Source organism: Phyllobates terribilis, unplaced genomic scaffold, assembly GCF_046119375.1.
Source record: "Phyllobates terribilis strain yellow unplaced genomic scaffold, ASM4611937v1 Scaffold_5__5_contigs__length_657084704, whole genome shotgun sequence".
In the NCBI taxonomy this organism is placed as follows: Eukaryota; Metazoa; Chordata; class Amphibia; order Anura; family Dendrobatidae; genus Phyllobates; species Phyllobates terribilis.
In genome coordinates, this window is record NW_027362765.1 from 534911946 (window position 1) to 534931706 (window position 19761).

Below are 19761 nucleotides of genomic sequence, written 5' to 3' on the forward strand. Positions count from 1 at the left end.
GGGCCATTGTCTGGGAGGCCTCATGATATTTTCCCTATCATAAAATTGACCCCGCAGCCACCAAGAAACCCCACTATTTCATTAAACAAAACTGATAAAATCACAACTTTCTATTGTAATCTCATTTCAGATCATTAGAACTACAAGGGATCCAAGTGTTGCAGTTGTAAGATTGGTTGAATTCTCAGCATTTTGTGTACTTGATAAACCCTCTATATTTTATCCCAGTTTTCCTGGAATTGCTATCGTGTTTTTAAGTTTTTATTTGTCAGAAAAACACTAAGACCAGATGTTAGTTGAAAGTCAACATGGTAATATTAAATGTGCTTCAAAACAGTGTATTTTTGTGGCATTTTTTTTACACCCTAGATTTTTTTTATGTATTTTCAAATTTGTGCCTCCATTGGAATTTAAGAAGTGCATGAAAAAATGTCTGAAATAAAAAAAACACTATTCAGAAAATGTAAAAATTCACAAATGCAAAGGAAGTTTAAAGCTTGCCATGTATATGAGATAACTGTCCAATGAATGTTGGATCAGCACAAAGCTATCATACCAACTTCTCCATACACTTGAGAACCCAGCCCTGCCAAGCGTTAATTTTTCTTAATAGGGAGAGAGAAGACACCTTTGTCAGCAGCTTATCTCCCTTGGAAAACGGATTATCCATTGATGTTCCAAAGTCCCTACCCTTCCCTTCCATGACATCATTTGTTGAGGTAGAGTTGGGAGGCCCCAATGCACATCAATTAGTTAGCCAGTTCCACCAAAAACCATTGGGTTCCTATGGCTTTCTGGTTACACCAAATATTGATTTGATGTAGATTTCTCTTTTATTTATTTCCTTTGCATCTTTTTAATTGAAAAAAATAAATATTCATAAAGTATAAATATATAAAGTATTCAGTGAGGACAGACTTTCCCATTACTGAGATAGGAGATGGCAGTTGGTACTGATAAGATTCTATGTAGAAGATCCCTTCTAGATAGAATTTTATCTGTACCAACTGCCATTTCCTCTCAGTAATGGGAAAGTGTGTCCTCACTGAATACAGATTTTACCTCAGAAATGAGAATTTTGATAATGATCGATCAATTCTGGCAGAGAAAGAAGCAGATTTCTCTTATAAGATATATTACAAACGGCGGTTACTCTTTAAGTTTGTGGATGTAACATGAAAAAGTATAGAAAAATTTACAGGCTACAAATACTTTTTTAAGGCACATACTTATATACAGTACAAACCTAAAGTTTGGACACACCTCATTTAAAGATTTTTCTGTATTTTCATGACTATGAGAATTGTACATTCACACTGAAGGCATCAAAACTATGAATTAACACATGTGGAATTATATACTTAACAAAAAAGTGTGAAACAACTGAAAATATATCTTATATTCTAGGTTCTTCAAAGCAGCCACCTTTTGCTTTTATGACTGCTTTGCACACTCTTGGCATTCTCTTGATGAGCTTCAAGAGGTAGTCCCCGGAAATGGTCTTCCAACAATCTTGAAGGAGTTCCCAGAGATGCTTAGCACTTGTTGGCCCTTTTGCCTTCACTCTGCGGTCCAGCTCACTCCAAACCATCTCGATTGGGTTCAGGTCTGGTGACTGTAGAGGCCAGGTCATCTGGCGTAGCACCCCATCACTCCCCTTCTTGGTCAAATAGCCCTTACATGGCCTGGAGGTGTGTTTGGGGTCATTGTCCTGTTGAAAAATAAATGATGGTCCAACTAAACGCCAATCGGATGGAATAGCATGCCGCTGCAAGATGCTGTCGTAGCCATTCAATTTTGAATAAATCCTCAAAAGTGTCACCAGAAAAGCACCCCCACACCATCACACCTTCTCCTCCATGCTTCACGGTGGGAAACAGGCATGTAGAGTCCATCCGTTCACCTTTTCTACGTCGCACAAAGACACGGTGGTTGGAACCAAAGATCTCAAATTTGGACTCATCAAACCAAAGCACAGATTTCCACTGGTCTAATGTCCATTCCTTGTGTTCTTTAGCCCAAACAAGTCTCTTCTGCTTGTTGCCTGTCCTTAGCAGTGGTTTCCTAGCAGCTATTTTACCATGAAGGCTTGCTGCACAAAGTCACCTCTTAACAGTTGTTGTAGAGATGTGTCTGCTGCTAGAACTCTGTGTGGCATTGACCTGGTCTCTAATCTGAGCTGCTGTCAACCTGCAATTTCTGAGGCTGGTGACTTGGATAAACTTATCCTCAGAAGCAGAGGTGACTCTTGGTCTTCCTATCCTGGGGCGGTCCTCATATGAGCCACTTTCTTTGTAGCACTTGATGGTTTTTGCAACTGCACTTGGGGACACTTTCAAAGTTTTCCCAATTTTTCAGACTGACTGACCTTCATTTCTTAAAGTAATGATGGCCACTCGTTTTTCTTTACTTAGCTGCTTTTTTCTTGCCATAATACAAATTCTAACAGTCTATTCAGTAGGACTATCAGCTGCGTATCCACCTGACTTCTGCACAACACAACTGATGGTCCCAACCCCATTTATAAGGCAAGAAATCCCACTTATTAAACCTGACAGGGCACACCTGTGAAGTGAAAACCATTTCCAGTGACTACCTCTTGAAGCTCATCAAGAGAATGCCAAGAGTGTGCAAAGCAGTCATCAAAGCAAAAGGTGGCTACTTTGAAGAACCCAGAATATAAGACATATTTTCAGTTGTTTCACACTTTTTTGTTAAGTATATAATTCCACATGTGTTAATTTATAGTTTTGATGCCTTCAGTGTGAATGTACAATTTTCATAGTCATGAAAATACAGAAAAATCTTTAAATGAGAAGGTGTGTCCAAACTTTTGGTCTGTACTGTATATATAAATAAATAAATATATATATCGTATTTTTTGGACTATAAGACGCACTTTTTTCCTCCAAAATTTTGGAGGAAAGTGGGGGGTGCGTCTTATAGTCCGAATACTATATTATTGTATGGCCGCATGGTGGTGGGTGTGGGGGAGTGGCAGCGGGGGATGAGCGGGGCACAGGAGGCAGCAGCCACCTGCTGCAGCCTACCCTGTCCCCACTACTAAAGAAAATGAATATTCCCTGCTCCCCACGCTCATGGGCGTGGAGAGCAATGAATATTCATTTCTCTTAATTACTGACACACTGGAGCCGAAGCACGGCTCCTGCTGCCGCTCTGCTATTAAAGCTCTGTACAGAAGATAATAAACAACTTGTTGCTGAAACATTTGTTCAGAGTCCAAAAAAGTCCACCAGAAGAGCCTCTATTTTACGAGCTTCTATCATGCGAATCCAGAAATCTATTGGGTGGAAAGCTTATCGTCCACGTCTAATTCATGGTTTATTGGAGGATGATCCAGACAGGCAGCTGCAATTTAGTGTTTGATAAATCTCCCCCTTCATAACCTTATTACACTTTCTGTCCACCTACTTTTGGAGCACCCTGTATATATATATATATACACAGCATGGAGCAACAGCTTTAGGCAGGTGTGAAATTAATGCTGCACAGTAAAAATTCTTTCTGAAATAGAAATGAGGGCTAAAGACACCTCTGGGGTATTTTTGCATGCATTTGGGCTAAAAATCTTTTATGTAATTGTAACCATTTGTCTACTGCAGCTTGCATGTATCTGTATCATTGCAGGCTGCTCAGTCCTGTTCATTTCTTCTGCTTCTGTCTCTCCTCTCTCTTTTCTACAGTAGATTTGGAGTAGAAATTCAGGTTCCACATTTAGATAGCACATGGAAGTTATTTTTTGCATGTTCTCATTATAGCCAATAATGTTAAGTTGATGGGTGTGGTTTAAAAAGTTAAGTATAGACTACATGTGTAAAGCATGATTGACATTTTGTGCTCTAAAATATTTATTGGCCAATTAACACCAGGCAAGAACACACTGTAGAAAATGTTTTCTACAGGGGTAAAAATGTTACAGATGCCATGGGTTATTTATTTTTTTTATATTTGTGCATTATTTCTATTTGCGCAGCTCATGTTTACTAACTGATGCACTAGTTTTCTGATGTAAAGGCGCATTTTCTCCGTGTCTCAATATTTGAAGTACAGTATGTGTTTCTCCGGAAGTCTCTCTTTGCAAAGCAAATACCAATGAATTTCTAATGACAATGTCTAATACCTGGACTGCTCGGCAATGTGTAATACCAGAACTGCTCCAATAACGAGAAAGAACTTCTAGATAAAGTAGGTAGATAATTATTAATTATATGTAATTTAGGAATTATTCAAACTCAAACTGAATGTCATGCAGAGGGCCTCTAGTGCATTCTATAATGCCTTCTATTTAATTAACACTGGACACTATCTTATTAATTAAATGGCATAAACAGATATTTACTAGTAATTATTACTAGTATATAGTGCATCACCATACAGCCAATGGTAAGTTACATTACTTGTCATAAACAGTACTCATTTAGGTGAAGAACATGTAGCATGTATGTTTATTGTAATTTAGAAAAAAATGCAAAAATATATGAAAGAGAATCGGTCAGCAAGATCAACTCCCACCCCCAAATTTCATATATGGACATTCAGGTCTTTGAGAGCTAAATTCATTGACACATTTATATCTTCTATCTGTTGCTACATTCTCAAGAAATCAATGTTTCAATTCATATGCAAATTAGGTGTGAAGTGATCTGTACATGACACAGCACTTCCCAAGTTTATGCCTCCTATGCCCGTTTTCACACCCAGCACCAGCCTCTTTAGCTTGATTGATAGCTGACTGTCTGTGTGATGTCAGGTAGCAGTCAAGGAAATCAGACAGCGAGCTATCAATCAAGCTAAAGAGCCTGGTGCAGGGAGGGAAAACAACATTGAGAGGCAGAGGCTCCGGAAGTGCTCTTTCATGCCCAGAGCACTTAATTACTCATTTGCATATGAATTAAAATTCTGATTGTCTAGCAATGCAGCAACAGATAGAAATTATAAAGATATCAATGATTTTAGCTTTCAAAGACCTTTATGCCCATATATGTGATTTGGGGGGGGTGACTTTACTGACAGATTCTCTTTAATAAATATTGATAATAAATCATTTCAGCAATTCTCTTTACATAAAAGGCATGAAATCTAGTTTCATTAACATGCCAGGCATAAAGTGTCAGCTGTAAGTGAATACTAAAAAAGAAAGAGCGACAATCTAAAAATACAACTTCCTATCTATCTGGCAGCTGCTGCGGATATATTGAAGATTCAATGTTGTGCTTTAAATATACTTACATTTGAGTCAGTTTAAAGTAATATGGTTTAGATCTTATGTCAACAGTAAAAGAGTCCTTATAGTAAGATATTATTGAGTTGTTGACAGATATGTTATTGATCTACTGATTTCTATGAGCGCTGTATAATGACTCCTTACCACACAGATCCATAATATGGTCGTATGCATGAGGCCTAGACTGATTTTAAGTAGCCAACACTATAGTCTTCCAAATGACATGCTAAATTTGTTATTAACAGGCCAGGGAGTATCTAGTCAAAGTAAAGATCATAGGAAAGTGACAAACAAGTCAAAATGTAATTATTTTCGGAGAGCCATTAAATAATTTCATCTATATACAACTTATAAAACCTACAGTATATTCTCCTAGCTAATGCAATGTATTAATCTTTTGACAGAACTACTAATAGTTACTATAAGTGTAACTGACTGTGGATGATCTCGTAATTAAGGGTATGATTCAAGAGTTCTGTTCCAGTAGCAGACACTCAAGAAAGTATGAAATACTTACAGCAATATTGAATGACAGAAGGGATTATCTGACTTATGTTTAAACTTTTACTGAAACCTAATATGGCCTTACAAATAAAGTAAAAATAGAAGAACCTCAAGTGCTTGACCATGTCATCTATTACCAAGGAACGGGATATAAACCCCTATTCTGAGTATTTCACTCGCACTTCAGAATATGAGAAACTCTAGCACCTCGGTGTCGGTGTAGGTATTAGAAACCCTTTGACATGGCATCAAGTAGATTTATTTTAGGAGACAGATCTGAATTTGTACTTACTTGCTTCTTTGGCTTTATCTGAGTAGGTTGTAGTCAGATCTTCATCTACAGGGTGTGCCACTGGTCCTATCATGGGGATAAGATGTCTCTCAGCTCGGATGCTTTTTGTGGCATGGGGCAGGAGCATGGATTCAGGTGAAGTTGAAGTGATATTAGACATCTGCTCAGGCTCCTCAGCTGGCAGGAAGCCCTCCACATCTGAGAAGGGGGTTTCAGCTCTACTGCCATTAGGCTGGTATACTATTTCTCTTTTGGCGACTCCACTTGTCGACTGTGAAACACCTTCTGCAACACCACCAGGACCACTTTCATAACCACTCATCTCAGATAAAGATTGTTGCTCGTTTTCAGTTTTGCTGCTGCTCCCAGGTGGAGATCTTGGACTTTTCTTACGTGCCCTGCGGTGTTTCTCTGGGAGTGCCTGCTGTGAGTTAAGGTGTTGTTGGGCACTGTGGAGATGCCCAGAAGATGCTTGGATGTCAGCGTCACTATCTGTCTCTCCGTAATATGCCTCACTATCTGGAGGAGAGGTAATGCTCTCCAAGTGCAGCAGTCGAGGTTGACCAGATGTCTTTGGGATTGATGGAGATGCAGACCAGTAGCTGGGTGGGTCTGGGCTTCTAATAGAGTTTGGGCTGCTAGATGAAGGAAGCACTCTCTGTGTCCGAGGTGTCTGAGTTCCAGCTGCTGTCCTGTACGGGATAAAAATCAGAGTCAGATTACATCCAGTCAGCTCTTAGTTGGGAGGAGTGCACAGAAGAGGAGATGGCTCCAGCAATAGTAGTATGAACTAGCTAGAGGACACAAGAGATACAAACAGTTCTAGCTGGATAATTTTGATCTCAATACCTCTTTTTCCCCAGGGAAGCAGACATTACCAATAGGGCGCTCCAATGGGGATGACCTATCACTTTAGAATAGGTCATCCTTACACAGGAGTCAATTGGTTAGCATTTTGCATCCCTATTTGTAAACCAAAGCTGGGATTAGGTCCAAAACATAAAAGATGTACAAATCTTTCCAATATGCTTTCTCACTTTATATTTTTCACTCCTACATTTGGCTTGCCAATACTGAAATTAATAACCAAAATACTGTTGTGTGAAAGTGGCTTAAAGTGGTAGACTCTATGAGGCTACATTCCTACTTTGAGCTTTTGCTGAGGTTTTGACCCTGCAGAATTTCTGCACCTATTATTTAAATTAGGTTACTTATGGTTCTTCATTGTGTTTTTCTGTGCGTTTTTTTTAACATGCGTTTGTTTCACATTTTTGAGGCTGCGGTTTTTGTCTCTTTTTGGTGTGTCATGCTGTAAATAAAGCTGCTTTGTTTTTGATACTTCCTGGTATTTGACTTTGACAAAACTTTATTTATATACTGCGGATTACATGCGTTTTTGATGAGTTTCCTTCACTAAAAGGCACTAAAAATGCGTGTGCATTTTTTACCTGTGGAAATTCTGCACCTAATGCAAGTCTATGGGGAAATTACGCACAGAAAACTCAGCGTACCTACTACCTGCAAGGGAAATTCATGTTGCGGATTTGAAACATACACCTCAGATCATTTTAAAAAGAAGCACAGTGGGCATGACAGTTTTATAGACCCCATCCACTTTGCTGGAACTGTAAAATGCTGAGTTTTTGAAGCAGCAAAAATACGTAGGGTCAAAAACGCAACAAAAGCACAATTCTCTGATATTATACTCACTGTCGTTGAGCTGTTATTCCAAATTATTAAGCACATACTGTATATCGGATAATTCAATCTTTTAGATGACAACTTGAATTCACATCTCACTCTTACAATGCATGCAAATTGCCTCTTCAGAGAGGAAGAAGACTTGAACTCTATAAGCTAGCACCACCTGTTGGAAGCAGCTATCCTACAAGTCAGTATCGACCCTTTGACTTACAATTTATACACTTACATCTTTCCTGACTGATTACTTCCTATTTTAAAAAGTTGAAATTAAATTTCATTCATTCATTCATTCACTGATTTATGTTCTGTTCTATTCATTATGAATTTTGTATGATTTTTTTGTACTAGATATTATAACAATAGATGCCCATCATCTAGAAATATAATTATTTCAATTAATTAGCATTAGATATAGTGTTCACATCAGCATTGAGACACTTCTAGTTATTACTGATGTTTTCATCTGCTGAGTCTTTCTCTGAGTCACAAAGTCTTGTCACTTTCTTTAACAGACAGACAACTCTGTTGTTTAAAAATAGGTTGTAGGTCATGCTTGCAGCGTAGTGACCTCGTGTAATGGCTAATACGGCTATTAAAACCACAGTGCTGTTTCTTCTTACAACTGGAGATCACCAACTTCAAGGACTATTATATTGCCACATCTAGGGTATAGCGTAGGTTACAATAAATCTCATATGATTATAAAATAATTCTAAATCATATTTTGTAAACTTATTGATATAACCAGTTAAACTCTTCTGGATAAGTAATATGACAGGTGCCACCAGTGTCCAACAGAACCTGTACAAGCAGCAATATTATTTCTGATAAATCTGATGCAATCTGGAACAGAACACCTGATGCAGATATGAACAAAGAATAGATACTTGCATTTGAAGGGGTTGTCCACTACATGGATACAGCCTTATTGTGGGCTGGAGTGGCAGCATATTGCTAGTTTTTGGGCTTTTTAATTGTTTTAAAACTTTTTGGCTTGCTTAAGTATCTAAATAAAATGATTTATAAAATCACTTTCTTTTCTGCGTGCTTCTATGTGGTTTTATGCCAATTGTATCTGGTATGCAAGAGGCTGTTCATGGGTATTAGGTTAGTGCCCACCTAGTTCTTGTTTACATTGTTGTTATGGTTTTTTGGTGGTTTATATACTGCCAATTTCTCAAGTGGTGGCTAAGGAAGCATTCTGGAACAACCAGGTTGAAGGAGATTTTGGCGTAGGTCTTTCTGGTTCATGTGATGAATCCATTGCTGATAATGGCTTTAATAAACTATCATCGGAATGGACTAATTTGTACAAGTCGCTTTCCAAAACATGGTGGAATATTAGGAGTTTAGGGGAATACAACAAGTTTAACACAGGAGGCTAGCCATTTTAAATGTTCATCTATTATTATTGATATGTTGATAGAACATGATCGCTCCCTTTTGACGAGACTTAGGGAGGACATCAAAGTCTGGGAGATAAAGTTTAACAGCTTTGATTCGCAAAAATTGGTTACACCTTTTAAACAACGGCTTAAAACTACTATTGATCAGTTTGAAGGATATTATTAAGGGCAAAACACAGAAAAGTTATCGTGATAAAGCCGACTTTGAGAACCAATGGATCTTCAAATGGTCTCATCATGGCAAAAGGAGATCTATTAATAAAAATCAGGAGGTAGCAGCTACCCCTTGTGAATTGTCATAGAGTGATTTTTTTAACCTCGGTTGCCAGCGACAAAAAAAAACACACCAGGAGGGACATGTCCCACATGTACAAGAGAGACACAAGAGGCAACAGGAAACGGTAGTATGGGATATGGATGCTGCCTCAGATTTGGATACAGGTAACTTTCAGGTTATTAATTTGTAATATTACCCGCTTACAGATATGGAAAGGCCTTTATTAGGGCTTTCATTCTCTCCCATGAGTACTTTAAATATGTTTGGGATTGTAAAGGACCTATACCTTTTTTGTAGGCAGCTCACATTCAAGTTGCAGTACCATCAGCCATCGATTATTGACACCCTGCCAAATGAGGAAAGACAAGCCTTTCAGGATTTACTCAATTTATTGAAGGAAAACGAGGGAGGATCAGGTAAGGGAATGATATTTGGAGGGAGATTACCTTCTCAGGACACTCTATTCTTAAAACAAAATGACATCTTTGTTTTAAAAGAGGCGGACAAAGGTGGAAATATTGTTATCTGGTCCACAGATATGTATATTAAGGAAGCTAGACTTCATTTAACCAACACTTCCTGTTACCAGGTCCTCCCCTCGGATCCGACTTCGGTGTTTATTGCTAAATTGGACAACCTACTTGAAACCTATACAAGGGAATCTTCACATGTAATCCAGCAGCTGGAAGAATTGTCGATTCCGCCAAATACTATCTTGGTCATACTCGACGTTGAGTCCTTGTATATGAGTATAAATCATAATCTAGGAATCAAGGCGGTTGCTTATTTGATGGATCTACATACTACAGGGGCAAGGGAAACTTGATTCGTTCATCTTGGACATGTTGCACCTAGTATTGGAAAACTAACTTTGATTGAAAAACTTTGTCTTTGATTAGACTTTTTATAGGCACACATCGGGTACTGCCATGGGAGCACAATGTGCCCCATCCTACGATAACCTCTTCATGGGTTGGTTTGAGGAGTCCAAGGTATCTACATTAAAAGCTTTTAACACATGTGATTCGATGGTTCCGCTTCATCAATGATCCTTTGTTTTTGTAGGCTGGAACACTTGATGAATGTAAACTCTTAATTTCTGAACTGAATCATGACCCCTGGCATATTTCATTGACCTCAAATCTCTCGTTTACTACTGTCAATTTTCTGGATCTAGGAATCACAGTCGAGGATGAACGCATTCTAACCACACTGTTTTGCAAAGCGACCACTACAAACAGTCTCCTGCACTACTCGAGTTTTCATCTGACCCATTTACTGAAAGGCATTCCAAAAGGCCAATTTTTGGAGTCTAAAAGGAACTATAACTCCACGGTGAACTTTAGCAACCAGACCCAAGATCACACAAAGGGATATCTGGCAAGAGGTTACCCATGTTATGTAAGATCGTTTCTCAAGCATTCCAATACTTCAACAATACAGACCGTAGAGAAACTTTAAGACAATGGCTCAGACAGTAAATGCAGATGGTAAATCTTATCACATCTTATAACAATTAGTGGTATGATATCCACCAAATTCTTAAGAAAAATTGGGGCATTTTATTGAGAATTCGAATTTTTCCACTGAACCTTGTAATATGGACACTTGAAGATTTGCACTTGAACTTTAAGTCCTATAAGGATCCATTGATTTTTATAATTGTATTAGCTCACATATACTGCTGGCACAGCCTGCGATTATTGCCATTTTTAATTGTGGTCATATTTTCCCCTTTTCTGTGATTGACTCAAAACTAGGATTTGCTCTTGCGTGGTGTGTCTGCAAGTTTTTAGCTCATTCTCGCATGCGTACTAAGGTGTAATTCAGGTAGTCCTCAAGACTGTATATGTGCGCATGTGCACTTATAGATCTGAGTTTGTCACTACCTCACTGTTTATATATAAGCAGCATATGTGCACGCACATTTGCTATCTTTATACTCGACATTATCCAGCAATGTCTGCGCTTGCGCATTATATGCATTTCTAATCTATATTTGACAATCTGTGCATGTGCGTATGATCTCATCAGCAAAGTTTATTACTACTGTTTGTCCGCACATGCGCTACTTATTACTTTATTTAACTTTTACACGTTTGTTCGCGCGTGCAAATTATGTACTGGTAAGAGCCAATATTCGGACACGCCTTTCCTCGCTGCCTCCAAACAGCTGGTAATTATTTAATAATTTCTATGCATATTTACAGTGGCATGTAAAAGTTTGAGCACCCCTGGTCAAAATTACTGTTACTGTAAACAGTTAAGCAAGTTGAAGATTAAATGATCTCCAAAAGGGCTAAAGTTAAACTTGACACATTTCCTTTGTATTTTAGGCAAAAAAGAATAAATATTTTTATCTTTTACATTTTAAAAATTACAAAAAAGGAAAATGGGGCCAATGCAAAAGTTTGGACAGCCTGCATGGTTAGTCCCTAGTAGCACCCCCTTTTGTAAGTATCACAGCTTATAAACGCTTTTTGTAGCCAGACAAGAGTCTTTCAATTCCTTGTTTGAGGGATATTCATCCATTCTTCCTTGTAAAATTCTTCCAATTCTGTGAGATTCCTGGATTGTTTTGCATGCACTGATATTTGAGGTCTAGCCACAAGTTTTCAATGATGTTCAGATCAGGGGACTGGGAGGGCCATTGTAAAACCTTCAGCTTGCGCCTTTTGAGGTAATCTATTGTGGATTTTTTAGGATCATTATCCATTTGTAGAAGCCATCCTCTTTTCAACTTCAGCTTTTTTACAGATGGTGTCATGTTCCCTGTGCCATTGGCTACAACACAAACCCAAAACATGATTTATTCACCCCCATGCTTAATGGTTGGTGAGATGTTATTTTCCTCAAATTCTGTGCCCTTTTTTCTTCACACACACCTTTGATCATTGTGGCCAAAAGAGTTATATTTTAACTTCATCGGTCCACAGGACTTGTTTCCAAAATGCATTAGGCTTGTTTAGATGTTCTTTTGCATACTTCTGATGCTGAATTTTATGGTGAGGACGCAGAAGAGGTTTTTTTCTGATGACTAGTCTATGAAGGCCATATTTGTACCGGTGTCTGTGAACAGTAGAACAATGTACCACAACTCCAGAGTCTGCCAAATCTTTCGGAAGGTCTTTTGCAGTCAAGAAGGGGTTCTGATTTGTCGCTCTACAATCCTACAAGCAGCTCTCACTGAAATTTTGCTTGGTCTTCCAGACCTTATCTTGACTTCCTCTGTTCATATTAAACTGCCATTTCTTAATTACTAGTGTTGAGCGAGTATGTTCTGTTAACCCTTTCGCCGAGTTTGCTCGAGCCGAGCTCAGAGTATTTACAGCTGCTCGGTGTTATGTTTGAATCACTCCCATGTGCATGATTTGCGACTGTTTGACAGTTTTAATACATGGGAGGAATGTCTATTTCTTATACATTCCTCACATGTAATAAAGCTGTCAAACAGTTGCAAATCATGCACACGGGAGCGATTCAAACATATCACAGAGCAGCTGTAAATACTCGGAGCTCGGCCGAGCATACTCGGAACAGAACATACTCGCTCAACACTATTATATATCTAACTAAGGAAAGGGCAACTTGAAAATGCTTTGCTATCTTCTTATAGCCTTCTTCTACTTTGTCGGCCTCCAACATTTTCATTTTCAGAGTGTTAGGCAGCTGCTTAGAAGAACCAATGACTGCTGTTTTTTAGCACAAGGTTAGAGGAGGATGGGTTATTATAAAGCTGGCAAATTTGCATCACCTGGCCTTTCCTGGTGATGATATTGATCAAGCCATAACCCTTTTAGGCTAATTAAGGTCTGAAATGTTGGTCAAAGTTATCTGAGCACACACACAAATCTCCAAGTATGCCCAAACTTTTGTGTCGGCCCATTTTCCTTTCTGTAATTTTTAAAATGTAAAAAATAAAAATATATATTATTTTTTTGCCTAAAATATAAAGGAAATGTGTCATCTTTAACTTTAGGCCTTTTAGAGATCATTTCATCTTCAACTTGCTTAACTGTTCACAATAATAGTAATTTTGACCAGGGGTGCCCAAACTTTTACATGCCACTGTATATTGCTTAATTGTTGTCTGCTGCAGTCTGCCCCTGAGGAAGCCATGATTTTGGTTGCGATATGTGTCAGGTTCTTTCTCTACCTTTCACATAACCTCATACACAGGTTTTCTTTGACTAGGCTGTGGACCAAGTTATTCTTATTTCTGGATTAGCTTCTGGGCTCTGCCGGTAATATGTCACCGGTAGTATTTACTGTATTTACTTATGGCTGTAAACCTGTGTTACGCTGATCTATTTTTTGTTATCATGGATATCATCTATTGCTATATTTATTCTAGTCATTGCCTATTGACTTATGTGTCCTACATTACCTTTTGTCTATTTGCTTTAATATGTTATAGCATATACAACATATTGATTGTGTTTTTTCCTGCAGTGGATGGGTAGGGTAGGATACAGCCTTACTGTGGGCTGAAGGGCCAGCATATTGTTAACCTTTGGGCTTTTTAACTGTTTTAAAAACTTTTTGGCTTGCTTAAGTATTTAAATGAAATTAGTCTATTGATGATCCCTTACTTTGCTTTTTTGTGCTACTCGGACAGCCCTTTCTCAATTAATATATTCTCCATGAAAAATAAAAACAGTCTCTACTCACCTCCGATGCTGGCGCCTTTCTAACGACGTCGGTGCTGGGTCTCCCATGACTCATGTGACATTGTTACGTCTCATGAGCCCTGCAGCCAGTCAGCAGCCCTAATGCGCCACCTCACTCTCACTTTCTTTGAAAAAAACTGACATCTGGAGTAAGTGAGAGAGCTGCATCAGTTCTGACTTCCTCCAGATGTCAGTTTCGTCCAAGAACGTGAAACTGAAGCGGCCCATTAGAGGTTGCTGATTGGCTACAGGGCTCATTAGAGTTTACAGATTAATGGTAGGGGCTGGTGAGTCGTCATGGTGAACAAAACCACCAATCACAAAGTTAGAGGTAGGTGGAAAACCCTGAAAAATGTTTTGAGAGAATTAGGCTGTAAGCTTAAGGCAAAGACCTCAAAAGGAAGGATTTTCTAAAATACTGCCTGTACCACGTGCCATGCCAGAGAGGCAGCAGGAAATTAGGGAGGGAAATAAGTGGTTTGTGAATTGGAAAAGTAAGGAAGATTTGGGGTTCATGGAGAACTGGGTCAATTTTTCTGTTGGCAACAGGCTTTACGCTAGTGATGAACTGCAACTCAATGAAAAGGGTGCAGCTGTGCTGGGGGAAGGAATGGCTAGAAGGATGGAAGAGTGTTTAAACTAGGGACTGAGGGAGGGAAATTACTGTTGTAGAGGAGTAGAAAATGGTGTAGACAGTGACATGGGAATGAGTAATGAAATTGGGGTGGTATGGGGGGAGAGGTTAGGCCATTCAATACACTAAGCAGGAATAGCGTTACAGAGAAATGCATAAAATACATGTGCCTGAAGACATGTGCCTGAATTCATGTGCCTGAAGACTCACCAACAAGAAGGGGGAATTAGAATTAATATTGTTGGAAGAAAATTATGATATGGGGAAGATAATGGAGACATGGCTGGATGAGAGCTATGACTGGTCGGTTAATTTACAGGAATAACCGCACAAATAAACAAGGGGGAGGGGTTTGCTTATATGTAAAATCATCCCGAAAAACCATCCTGTGTAATAAGATATGTGAGACCAGTGGAAATGTCCAGTAAATACATAAAATACTGAAAGGGGTTTGTTAGAAGTCTCCAAATATAATGGAAGAGGTAGAAAATATTCTCATAAAGCAAATATATGAAGCAGTGAATCAGGGAGAAGTAATTTTTATGGGGGCATTCAACTACCCTGATATAAATTGGGGAGCAGAAACCTGCAGGTCCAGCAAAGGAAACAGATTTTTTGACAACAATGAAAAACAATTACCTTTCACAACTAGTGCAGGACCTAACTAGATAGGGGGTACTTCTAAACCTAACTGGCTAGACAGAATATTAAATGGTCAGATTGGGTGTCACTTGAGTAATAAAGATCACAAAATAATGATTTTTCACATAACCTTTAACCCCTTTCTGACGTGGGGCGTATTAATACGTATCTGCACTCTGGGCCTATTGGACCAGATTCGTATTACTACGCCCTGGCGATTACGGCCGCACAGAGGATGCCGGGTGTCAGCTGATTGTCACAACTGACACCCGGTACTATGTGCTAGGAGAGGTGCCACGGTCGATTGCAGCATTTCTGGTGCAAGCACAGGTAAGAGCTATGTTGCTATGTCATGACGACATCACGGTCACCAGGCATCAGCAAGATAGGTAGATCGTGCTCAGTGCACAATCTACCTAGCTTGTGTTTGCACGGGCTGACAGCATGCTGTGCAAGCGATCAGCCTGCAAAAAATGGAAGTCCCATAGTGGGACAAAGTGTAAAAGTTAAAAAAAATAATAATAATTTAAAAATATGAAAAAAAATGTAAAAAATAATTAAAAAAAATATATATATACTGCACCCATAAATAAATATTATAATGAAAAAAAAACAATAAAAGTACACATATTTGGTATCGCCGCGCCCGTAACAACCTGACCTATAAAACTGTCCCACTATTTAACCCCTTTAGTGAACATGGTAAAAAAATAAATAAAATGAAGCAAAAAACGATGCTTTATCATCATCCTGCCAGACAAAAAATGGAATAACATGCAATCAAAAAGATGAAAGTAAATAAAAATGGTACCACTGAAAACGTCATCTTGTCCTGCAAAAAACAATCTGCCATACAACTCCATCAGCAGAAAAATAAAAAGTTATGGCTCTCAGAATAATGCGATACAAAAAAAATATTTTTTCTATAAAATGGTTTTCATTGTGTAAAAGCGCCAAATCATAAAAAAAATATAAATGTGTTACCGCTGTAAACATACTGACCTGAAGAATAAAGTTACCATATCAATTTTACCCCATGCGGAACAGCTTTAAAAAAAACAAAAAAAAAAAACAATTCCTGAATTGTTGTTTTTGTTTATTCTGCCTCCCAAAAATCATAATAGAAAGTGATCAAAAAACGTCAACTTGTCCTGCAAAAAACAACCCATCACATGACTCTGTGAGCCGAAATATGGAAAAATTATAGCTCTCAATATATGGCGATGCAAAAACTAGTCTTTGCAAAAAAAAGGGGTTTTAGTGTGTGACAGCTGTCAATCATAAAAACCCGATATGAATCTGGTATCGCTGCAATCACTCCGACCCGAAGAATAAAGTCGTCGAATCACTTATACCGAACGAGGAAAGGCGTAAAAAATAAACTCTAGGGTTAGGGTTGTGCTAGAGTTAGGGTTAGGGTTGTGCTAGGGTTAGGGTTGTGCTAGGGTTAAGGTTATGCTAGGGTTAGGGTTGTGCTAGGGCTAGGGTTGTGCTAGGGCTAGGGTTTTGCTAGGGTTAGGGTTGTGTTGGGGTTGGTATTTTTTCAAGAAAAAAAAATAATGACGATATGGTGACTAGTGTTGAGTGCAAGTGCTCGCTACTTGAGTTTGCATCGGGTGCTCGGGTATGCACTGAGTACCGCGGGTGCTCGAGTGACATGCTCGAGTCTCCGCCCCATATGTTTCGCGGCAGTTATACGGCCAAAAAAACCTCACGGGGATTGCCTACCATGCACAAGCGATCCCTTTTTTGGGTGTCAAATAACCGTGAAACATGTTGGGCGGGGACTCGAGCACCCGCTATACATGGTGCATTCCCGAGCACCCGATGCAAACTCAAATGGCGAGTACTTGCGCTCAAGACTAATGACAACTTAGTCAGTATGATGACCTAATGTTATCAAATCAAATTCTGCGTCGTACCTCTGGGTTAAAAATGTTCACTATACCCCTTGATAAAATCCTTGAGGGGTCTAGTTTCCAAAATGGTGTCACTTGTTGGGGGTTTCCACTGTTTAGGCACATTAGGGGCTGCCCAAACGCGACATGGCATCCGCTAATTATTCAAACAAATTTTACATTCAAACAGTGAAATGGTGCTCCTTCCCTTCCGAGCCCTGCCGTGTGCCCAAACAGTGTTTTTCCCTCACATTTGGGGTATCTGTGTGCTCAGGAGAAATTGCACAACAAATTTTGTGGTCCATTTTTTCCTGTTACTGTTGCGAAAATAAAAAAATTTGGGTCTAAAATAACATTTTTTGTGAATGGATGTTCATTTTTTTCTTCCACGTTCCAAAAACTCCTGTGAAGCACCTTAAAGGATAATAAACTTCTTGAATGTGGTTTTGAGCACCTTGAGGGGTGTAGTTTTTAGAATGGTGTCACTTTTGGTTATTTTCTGTCATAAAGGCCCCTCAAAGTCACTTCAAATGTGATGTGGTACCTAAAAAAATGGTTTTGTAAATTTTGTTGGAAAAATTAGAAATCACTGGTCAACTTTTAACCCTTATAACTTCCTAACCCCAAAAAAAATTTGGTTCCAAAATTGTGCTGATGTAAAGTAGACATGTGAGAAATGTTATTTATTAACTATTTTGTGTGACATATCTCTCTGATTTAAGGGCATGAAAATTAAAATTTTGAAAATTGCGAAATTTTTTAATTTTTTGCCAAATTTCCAATTTTTTTCACAAATAAACGCAAGTGATATCGAAGAAATTTTAACACTATCATGAAGTACAATATTTCATGAAAAAACAAACTCAGAATCAGTGGGATCCGTTCAAGTTTTCCAGAGTTATTACCTCATAAAGTGACAGTGGTCAGAATTGTAAAAATTGGCTGGGTCATTAACGTGCAAACCACCCTCAGGGGTAATGGGGTTAAGAAGAAGTGTAATAGAGGAGCTACAAAGACACTAAACTTCAGGAAGCTGAATTTCCAAAAGCAAAAATATGATCTTATTGTCATAAACTGGGACAATGTCCTTGAAAATAAATGTACAGTAGACAAAGCAAATTGGACACCTTTATTAACATCCTGAATAGGACCTGTGCAAAATATATACTCTATGGGAAGAAACAAGTGATAAATAGGAGAAAATAACTATAGCTAAATAGAGCTGTAAAGGGTGCAAAAAATAAAGCATTAAGTGAAAGAAAGCAATAGGGTGGTGGCAAGGGATTAAATATATAGAAATTATAGAAAAAATAAATTGTATAAATAAGAAATCAAGGCAGCAAAAATTGAAACAGAGAAACTCACTGCCAAAGTACAAATAATCCAAAAACATTCTTCAGCAATATAAACAATAAGAAACATGAAAATGATAATGTTGGACCACACAAAATGAAAAATCTCGGTGAAATGGAGAAGGAGGATGAGGAAACGAACAATCTACTAAACCTGCTTCTCTCCAGTATTTGCACAAGAAAATCCTGGGACAGACAAGGATACCATAAATTCTCCATTAAATGTCACCTGTGTTTAACCCAGCTGGAAGTATGGCACAGCCTCAAAATCACTAAAGTAGAAAAATCACAGGGCCCAGATGGCATACACCCCTGAGTACTGCAGGATTTAGGTATCATGATAGATAGACCATCATTTCTAATATTCAAAGAATCATAAGTAACAGGATCTTTACCCCAGAACTGGGGCATAACAAATGTGGTGCCTTTATTCAAAAAGAAAATTACAGGCTGGTAAGTTTAACTTCTTATGTGGGCAAAATCCTTGAAGGTTATTATAGAGATGTTATCCTGGAGTATCTTAATATCCTCATGACCCAAGATCAACATGAGTTTATGCGGGATCAGTCCTGTCAAACTAGTCTACTCAGCTTCTATGTGAAGGTAAGTTCCAGACTGGACGAGGGTAATGCCGTGGATGTTATCTGGACTTTTCAAATGTGCCTGATACAGTGCCACATAGTAGGTTGGTCCATAAAATTAGAAAAATGGGACTAGAGGAAAATATGTGCAACTGGGTTAACAATTGGCTCAGCAGTAGGAAACAGAGGGTGGATATTAATTGAACACATTGTGATTGGGTCACAGTTAACAGTGGGTCAGTATTGCGCATTCTTCTTTTTAACTTATCTATTAATGACCTTGTAGGGGACGAACAGAGTAGAATATCAATATTTACTGTTTGCAAACTTTGCAAGATAATGAACACAAAGGATAATTTAATATTACAGAGGGATTTATATAAACTGGAGGCTTGGGCAGAGAAATGGCAATTGAAGTTTGGTGTAGATAAATATAAGGTCATGCACTTGGGCTGGAGACATAAAATGTACAATTATGTACAAAATTGTAAAACACGGTAAAACTGTCGCTGAAAAAGACTTGTTCGTATTTGTGGACAGGAAACTCATCTTTAGT

General features: G+C 38.4%; 1 protein-coding gene across 2 annotated transcripts in view; it reads right to left on the minus strand.

Annotated features, from left to right (window-relative positions):
• SYNPO2L (synaptopodin 2 like) overlaps positions 1-19761 on the minus strand; it is a 118944-nt gene that overhangs the window by 40671 nt on the left and 58512 nt on the right. For both annotated transcript variants that reach the window (XR_012322113.1, XM_073685788.1), the window contains exon 3: positions 6042-6733. Coding sequence is in view for 1 of the 2 variants with exons in the window: in XM_073685788.1 (XP_073541889.1) it covers positions 6042-6733 (692 nt within the window). In the remaining variant the exon portion in view is untranslated. The remainder of the gene's footprint in view (positions 1-6041; positions 6734-19761) is intronic.